We start from the raw sequence: 8,978 nt of genomic DNA on the forward strand, positions 1-8,978 counted from the left end.
GGGCTGCTCATCATCGTAAGGAGCACTGCATACTTTGTCTGCTGTGAAATAAAGCAGTTTAGAAAGCATACATTGGCACTTTTGGCAGTTCAAAGAGAATAATTAGGCTAATTCCTGGAATTAGATGGTTGTCCTCTCACCAGCAGTTAAAGAAATCGGAACTATATTCCTTGGAGTTTAGAAGAATGAGGGGTGATCATACTGAAACATATAAGATCCAATGGGGGCGTGATGAGGTAGACGTCAAGATGTTTCCACTCGTGAGAGAATGTGAGAAGAGGAAACATTGTCACAAGGGGGCAGTCATTTAAAGCCGAGGGGCATAGAAACTTCTTGCTCACAGAGGTGGTGAATCTCCAGAATTCTCTACCACAAAGGGCTGTAAATGTGAGGTCGTTGGGGGTATTTAAAGAGGAAGTAGATAAAATTTTGAAAGAGGGCTACATGGGACTGGCACAGAAGAGGAGTTGAGGTCTGGGGCAGACCAGCCATGATGGCACTGAATGTCAGGACGGGCTTGAGGGGCCAAATGGCCTACTCTTGCTCCTGTGTTATTGTGGAATTAAATCAAATTCTACCTCATCCAACGTTAAGTATGACTTCCAATAGAGAAGGGGTTCAGTCTTAGAACCTTGCAGCCTAACGGCGTGAACATTGAATCCTCCCACTTTAAGTAATCCCCACCCTCCCTTCCCCACGATGTCCCCCCCAACCATGCTTCTTCTCTTCTTCCCCTTCCTAGCCTCTTTTTTCTCTCAACCTTTTCTTCATTTCTCTTCTTACCTTTGACCCATCACCCGGTGGATCTGCTCTCCCCTCCTCCCCCACGCCTGCCTATCACTATCTCTTACCTGCATCTACCTATCACCACCCTGTGCCCACCCCGCCTCCCCTCTTTTGTCCACCTATCACTGCTCTGCTTTTCCCTCCTATATACTGGGCTTCCCCTTTTCCTATCTTCAGTCCTGAAGAAGGGTCCTGACCCGAAATGTCGACCGCCTGCTTTTCTCCACGGATGCTGCCTGGCCTGCTGAGTTCCTCCAGCATCATCGTGTTTCTCATTCAGGGGGATTTTGTTACACGGTCAGTAGACACTGGGCAGTGGGAGTCAACTTCTCTGAAGCAGTGTGCTTAATAAAACAACTTGCAATTGTGTACCAGATCAGATATCTCTGGCAGCGGTACACCCGAATTATGATCAATTCTTACACTTCAAATGCTTACCAGCTTTATCTTTCTGAATAGCCTTGTCCTCCAAATAGCGAAACATAACCTGAAAACGGTCTTGATCTGTTGACCGGGATACCCTGCAAATCAACATGTGGCACGTGAGGAACCATACCATGCCGTATAGTGGTAGAAAAGCATTCTTGCATTGTATATTATGTTTTCCAGACCTCATGTATTCCAGACGGTACACAGAAAGCAGATAGGTAGACATTGCAAAATCCAGCTTATTTATGAGAGCCGAGACTTCCGGAGGAGGATCCAGCAGATTTATGATGGTGCTTCTTAATTCATTCAGTTCAGCCTAATGAAAACAAATAATAGGAAATAACTAACATTAGTTATTGTACTTCTCGGTACTAAGAAAGCAAGTTGAACTGATGTTAAAAGATTTATGTCAAATATGGCAGATGCTAGAAGACAAATCAAATAAAATTAGTAAAATCTGCTGCAGAGTATGCTCACTTAATACAAAATGCCCAAATGAGCATATCAATGAAAATTTGAAGATCGTGATGCACCACAGTATCTGTGCATTGACCAGGCCTGTACTTAACCCGTTACAGGTAACAAATGCTTGGTTCTACCATTCTCTCCTTCAGTACGTTCAGCGAGAGTAGGATTTCTCAATGGATTTCACAGCTCTTCCAGTGCAAATGCATTCATTACTTTTTCAGCTGTAATGAATAGTTTTTCCAACAAAGCTTTCACCTCCTCCAAAAAACAATGCTATTTCCAATGTTATATTCTGACTTAACTGATCACTTCTGACATAAAGGTCACTTCTTGTTATGTGCACCTGGTATATAAAAGCTACAATTGCACCAACAGATTGGTTTGGAAATCTGTTGTTAGGGGGTAAAGTAAAACAGTAGGCATACAAAATTAGGAGGGGAGTAGGTAGAGTGAATCATGAGAACGTTTTTCTCACAACAGACACATCTAAATCTGAAGGAAATCTGAGGTGAAGAGTAGGAAGATTAGAAAAGGCACAACCCTCCCCACCATCGAGGACATCTTCAAGAGGCGGTGCCTCAAGAAGGTGGCATCCATCACTCAGGACCCTCACCATCCGGGACAAGCCCTCTTCTCATTACTACCACCGGGGAGGAGGTACAGGAGCCTGAAGACCCACACTGAATGATTCAGAAACAGCCTCTTCCCCTCTGCCATCAGATTTCTGAACGGTCCATGAAGCCATGAACATTACCTCTTTATTCCTTTTTTTTTGCACTATTTATTTTTTAATCTATAGTTACTTTTATGCACTGCACTGCTGCTGCAAAACAACAAATTTCATGTCATACAAGTCAGTGATAATAAACCTGATACTGATAGGATCAAAAGAAAAATATTTTCACATGAAGGTGGTTGTAATCTGGAATGCACTGCCTGAGGTGGCAGAGGCAGGAACTCCCAGAACACTTAAAATTTATCTGCACAAGTTCTTGAATCGCCAAAGCACAGGAGGCTACAGACTAAGTGTTGGTAAATGGGATTAGTACACAAAGGTACTTGATGGTCATCCTGGACATGATGGGCTGAAGGGCCTGTTTCTGGAGACACAAGCGAGTGACTGCAGATGCTGGAACCTGGAGCGACAAACAATCTGCTGGAGGAACTCAGCAGGTCGAGCAGCATCTGTGGGGGGGGGCAAGATTCTCAGAACTGTTACTACACCAGTCCTGATGCAGGGTTTCAACTTGAAACATCGAAATTCCTGTTCCTCCCCCCACCCCACAGATGCTGCTTGACCTGCTGAGTTCCTCCAGCAGACTGTTCTGCCTGTCTGTGTGCTCTATGACCTCATCAGAATCATCTCTCAAAAACAAAAATGCTGGAAATACACAGGCATTCATCAGCGTTGGTTAAGCTCTCTTTTCCCCCCCACTCGTATTCCTTTTATGTTTCATCTTTGATGACACCAAGCGTTTAAGTAAATGTTATCTGATTGAAGAACAGAATATCTATAAACTCCTGAGGCAGATTGTTCAAGGGACTAATGTGGGAGACAAAGGACACACTTGAAAGATTTTTTGAGTTGGTTCAGAGGCATTGTGAATCATCACTTGGGTGGATTATTGTTACTCATTTAAAAATCAATATTTAAGGAATTATGGCTTGAACCACATTTCATCAGTTATTAAACTAGATAATCAATTCAGAGTGTCAACAAAATAAGTGACACCAAAATATATTCATGTACCTGAAATCAGGTCAAAATTGAAAGCCATTATAAGACCATAAAACTACAGTAGCAGAATTAGGCCTTTTGGCCCATTGAGTCTGCTCTGCCATTTTATCATGGCTGATTATTTTGCTCTCAACCCCATTCTCACACCTTCTCCCCATAACCCTTAACCCCACATCCCAATCAAGAACCTATCAATCTCTACCTTAGATACACCCAACTTGGCTTGGCCTCCACAGCCCTCTTGTGGCAACAAATTCCACAGATTCACCACCCTCTGGCTGAAGAAATTCCACCTCATCTCAGTTCTAAAGGGACGTCCCTTTATTCTGAGGCTGTGCCCTCAGATCCTAGACTCTCCTACTAATGGAAACATCCTCTCCACCCAAGCCTTTCATTATCTGGTAGGTTTCAATGAGATCCCCCCTCAGGGCCCAGGGACATCAAACACTCCTCATACGTTAAGCCTTTCATTCCTGGGATCATTCTTGTGAACCTCCTCTGGACCTTCTCCAGAGCCAGCATATCTTTCCTTAGATACAAGGCCCAAAAGTGCTCAAATTATTCCAAATGCGGTCTGAAAAACACCTTATAAAGTCTCAGCAGTACATCCTTGCTTTTATATTCGAGCCCTCTCGTGAAGCCTGTGAATTAGCGAATCCTTTATATGTCATCCATCTACTGGATGCTCTTACCGGTGAAACAGTATCATTCTTCAGGGCAGAGTTATACTGCAGTTCTGAGCGTAAAGGCTCTCCTCCAGGAAAGGTTAGCAGTGGGGACTTGGTGGCTATTTCGCACACTCCCTCATACCACTCCTCTGGCCATAGTCCTAAAGGAAGAGAAGCAGCCAATATTATCATCATTAGTTCAGTGATCCAGAGATGTGACACCTCCATTCAGCCCGAGTAAGGCCTGATGAGGGATACCGCACCTTCCAACAAAAAAACAACTTAAGCTGCTAATTATCTCACTTTTCCTAGTTCTGATGAAAGGTAACTGACCTGAAATATAAACTCAGTTTCTCTTTCCAGGTGTTGCCTGACCCAGTGAGTGCGTTTTGTTTCATTTCAGATAATGAGCATTTAATCAGTTTTTGTTGCTTTTCTATTACTATTTATCAATAATCATCAAAATCAAAAATTGTGCAACATTAAATAACTAACATGCATTGTGAAATCTTTTGATTCATATGATCTCCATGCTTATTTATTATTCATGTGTTTGTGAAATTAAGTGACTTAATTTGCTCCTCATGAAATTAAATCCTGTCTATTTTGTTTCTGCAAGCATATTCCACATACATGTGGGGGAAAAAAATAACCAACTGCTGGATAAAATTTACTTACATGTATGTCAATTAATTATGGAAGAATAACGCCTTTGAATATCAGAGCAAACTTAGGTGAAATTACATGAGAACAGCAATGTAAGCCAAAGCAAATCTTATGACAGTTGTTAATTGGTAAGAAAAGCGAGATTATGGCCCCAATGAGTGTGAATATTTTACTAGAATGTGCTACTGGTGCTCACCATGCTCCCCTTGAAGTCTAAGCATGATAGCAGTTAACCATTGCTCTATTACAGCCCATTTAACAAGGCAATACTTCACCTGACTGACTTGAGGCTTCAGAGGGGAGACAGACCGAAAGAAGATAAACAGAAGGAATGAAGTTGAAAAGAAAGAATGAGACAGCAAGAGGGAAAGAACAAACGCATTTTAAAAAGACTATTAAAAGGTTTAGACTTCGTCAAATCCCACAGTTAAACTGCAATTGTATAATCAATGTTCATAAGGTTGCAGTAACAGTTCTGAGAATAGTTCAAGCTTCAGAAGCCAGCACTTCCAAAGTTTGCATGACTGCAGAAATTTAAAATTCTTTAAAAAAAAATGTTTTGGAATAACAAACATACGAAAACCCAGTAAGTTAGTGGTCGGGTAGGTACCTGAACCTTCCACTGCAAATCCCATCACAACAGAGTACAGCCAGAAGTCACGGAAGAGCTTCTGCAGCCTAGGTTTAGCATCTTTGATTGGAGGCAATCGTCTGGTCAGCTGCAAAACAAAAACTGCATGACGAGATGCCCCAGGCTTATTTACATGCCATTATTACACTCACCTTGACATACACAGCCTTCTAAAAGCCTTCATTCAGAAGTTTTAAAATAGTCAGATGGCCAAAATGTAAAGTAGATTGATTTTTCAAATATAATCAATTTTTCCCCTCACTGATACACTGCAGAGGGATTGATTTTGAAGGTCTTCAATTAGCCTACACCAACAATAAATATTCAAGTTCAAGCTATTTCCCCAAGACCATCCTCAGCTGGTGTCTGGCTTCATATTTGACAAAACCCCATGGCAATTAAGGCTTTTCACAAGTAGTACCATGGAAGTCACCTTCATAAAATTCATTAGATTGAAGTTATAGCACAGAAATAGGTCAATCAGCCCAACTGGTCCATACTCGAGTAACGCCCGTGCAAGGCTCCTCCTTCATTAGTTGCCATTTATTTCAGAATTCATCAAGTAATCCTAAGAATTACTCATCCACTTATCATTATAACATTTTGATTGCACAATAGTACAATCACCCATCCTTTTATCTTTCATGTCTGTCAAGCTTCTCCTTAAAAGCACCTGTGCTTTTCTCCATCATGTGTGGCAAGTTACACTTGCACCTAAACAGTCCCAGGGATTAAAAGCTTCTTCCAAGTTCTTTTTTTTGATGAATTGGTGCTAGATTTATGAGCCTCAAGTTTTGAGTTTCCACATGTGGAAACATTTTCTCCACATCTTTCATGACTTCCAAGACCTCTTATAAAATCCTAACCTTTAATTTCCTGCAAGGAAATGTAGCATTTACCAGGTAACCAAAAAACCTGGCAGTTCTTGTGTCAAAATGTAAAATTTAACATGTGATTTCTGTGGGAGTGATTTAGGAGCAAATAGGACTGACATCTATCCAGTGATCATTGAGAAAGTAACGGATAACATTTTGATTGAAAGTTGATTCATCAGGCCTTCCCCTCCCACAAACAAGCTGCAGTTTACTGCTCCCCCTCTGTGATTTCTACTGCTCTCCGGCACTTCAACCATGTTCTTACCAACACTTGCTGTAACAGCCACAGATCCTTCCTCAGTACCTGCCTTGGAATCCTTTCTTGCTGCTCCCCTTCTCCTCTTTATACTGGCCATTTCACCTCTCTACTGATGCAGGGTTTCAACCCAAAACATTGCCTATTTCTGCCCCCCCTCCCCTCCCTTCCCTTCCCCCACAGATATTGCTCAACCCGCTGAATTCTTCCAGCAGATAGTTTGTTGCTGGAGTTGCACTGATAACTGACTGTGAAGACAGGCAAGATTAATGCGGCAAATGCAAAACAGCTTCTGAGAAAAATGGCTTTTCACCTCAGGTAGCCTTCTTGTGCACGTAGATACCCATGACAGGCACAGTAAATTAAATGGGAGAAATTGCAGCATTTTGGCATCACTGCTATTTAAATTAGAATTCATCAAGCAAGCCCAAAGAGGACTTGTCTGCTCATCATCATAACATTTTCTTTGTATGATAGCAGATCATACAGTAAAAGGGAACATATGGACAAACTTTTCCCACAGATGCTGCTCGACCCGCTGAGTTCTCCAGCAGATTCCAGCATCTGCATTCTCTTGTGTCCCCAGAGGGACAAACTTACTGGACAAGTAATCCAGGGACCAGGGCTCAAATCCCAGCACGGTAACTAGGAATTTTAAATTAATTGACATTTAACTGGAATGAAAAAATTAATAACCACCATTTTGTCATAAATAACCACCTGAATCACAGAAGTCTTTCAGGACACAAAATCTGCCATCCTTGCCCGGTCCAGCAGACATACAATTCCAGAGGCACAGAAATGTGGCTGGTTCTTAAATGTCCTAACAAACCTCTCAGTTATACTAAGGTGGCAAATAATTCATTGCAAGGACTCCGATACTTCAGGAAAGTGTCCAACCACCATCTTCGAGGACAACTAGGAGATGCGTGTTAAATGCTGGTGTTGTCCGCGCCCCAGGGAGTTAAACTACTGGCCCTCGAGAATCCAGAGAATGTATGCACTTTAATTTCTTTGGGGAGGTAAGCAGTAGTCTTCTTTCAGCTAGAATAATTCAGATGAAAATGCAATCAACCTACAGTGCAAGTTTCTCTCTCCATTGATGTCGCTTGGTCTGCTGAGAAGTTCCATTTATTTCAGATTTTCAACGAATGCTTTATTTTGCTTTTGATTAGGTTTGGATGGGTGGCTAAACTTACACTCCTCCAGACTTCCTTAAATTCATTTTGAGGAGGAGGATATAAGGAGGCAAGGTTAGTAATTAACACCCATCCTTCAATGCCCAAAGGAGGGAGGTTTGACACAACCCAGTCCAGAGGCCAACCAGGAGTCAATCACGTCAGTGCAGAACTGGAGTCACCTTAAAGACTGGCACAGATGAGGATAGCAGTTTGACTTTCCGATTAACAGTGGTGGTTTGATCACATAATGCAGGCTTTTTGTATTAATTTTTTTTGGATTAAAACTGAATTCATACAACGTCTAGATTACTCACCCAGGCCTCTCTGTTACTCATTCAGATGAAGGATCATCCATCTAAAACATTAACTCAATTGCTCTTCTCCACAGGTTCTGCCTGACATGGTGGGTACTTCCAATACTTTTTGTTTTTAAATGCAAGCTACTGGCTTGGAATTTTTAGGGTGGGGGTGTGCAAGGAGGGGAAGCCTCTGCCATCCGCTTAACCCTGTCAACATCAGGAAAGATAAGCTTCCTGGCCGTGACTGTCCTGGAGTGTAAGTAACACTAGGCGTGTGATACGACAAGGATGTGTGGGAGGTCCAGGACAACCTTGACTTGTAACAACTTTGACATCCAATATCAGCTTTGCTGTCCACCAACAAGCAATCTGCTGGAGGAACTCAGCTACTCAGCTGGTTGAGCAGCATCTGTTGGGGTGGGGGGGGGAGGGGGTGGGAAGGTATTGATGTCTTGGGTTGAAACCCTGCATCAGGAGCCTGATCAACCCTGCATTACCTTGCTGTCTACCAAACCTATCAAGGATTTTCAGTGCTTTTGAATGTCCACGACATTCAGAAACATTTAAGCTTTTTTTATATATATATATAGAAATAAAATTTTAATCTTTTAAATATTTTAAGTGAAACAAAAATATGATTTTAAAATGTATTAAAAAAATTAACATGCCCTGCAGCAGTAAAATCGGCACTGAACCAAAAGTGCTTGTGCATTCTGCACCAGGTCGCGGGATTGGAGAGCAGATTCTCCAGTGCAAATGCTGGGGAATTCCAGCTAACTCCTGCTGGGAAGTTGCCGACAGAATTGCACAGCAGGTTTGCAAGCTGGACACGAATTCCAAACATGCCAGTCCTGGGGGATGGGAGGTAAAAGCACCGGTAAAGTTCATGCAGCGAACCCACCAAAATCTGGCTATTGTCTTACTTCACCTCCTCCACTGTGGATGATGCAGTAAAATGGAAGACTAACTGCTGTTGCAATT

General features: G+C 42.2%; 1 protein-coding gene across 1 annotated transcript in view; it reads right to left on the minus strand.

Annotated features, from left to right (window-relative positions):
- pi4kab (phosphatidylinositol 4-kinase, catalytic, alpha b) overlaps positions 1–8,978 on the minus strand; it is a 130,487-nt gene that overhangs the window by 69,076 nt on the left and 52,433 nt on the right. The window contains exons 20-23 of the mRNA XM_052031728.1: positions 5,366–5,474; positions 4,114–4,250; positions 1,398–1,531; positions 1,225–1,307 (exon numbers count right to left, since the gene is read on the minus strand). Coding sequence (XP_051887688.1) covers positions 1,225–1,307; positions 1,398–1,531; positions 4,114–4,250; positions 5,366–5,474 — 463 coding nt within the window. The remainder of the gene's footprint in view (positions 1–1,224; positions 1,308–1,397; positions 1,532–4,113; positions 4,251–5,365; positions 5,475–8,978) is intronic.

Source organism: Pristis pectinata, chromosome 17 (assembly GCF_009764475.1).
Source record: "Pristis pectinata isolate sPriPec2 chromosome 17, sPriPec2.1.pri, whole genome shotgun sequence".
Taxonomy (NCBI): Eukaryota; Metazoa; Chordata; class Chondrichthyes; order Rhinopristiformes; family Pristidae; genus Pristis; species Pristis pectinata.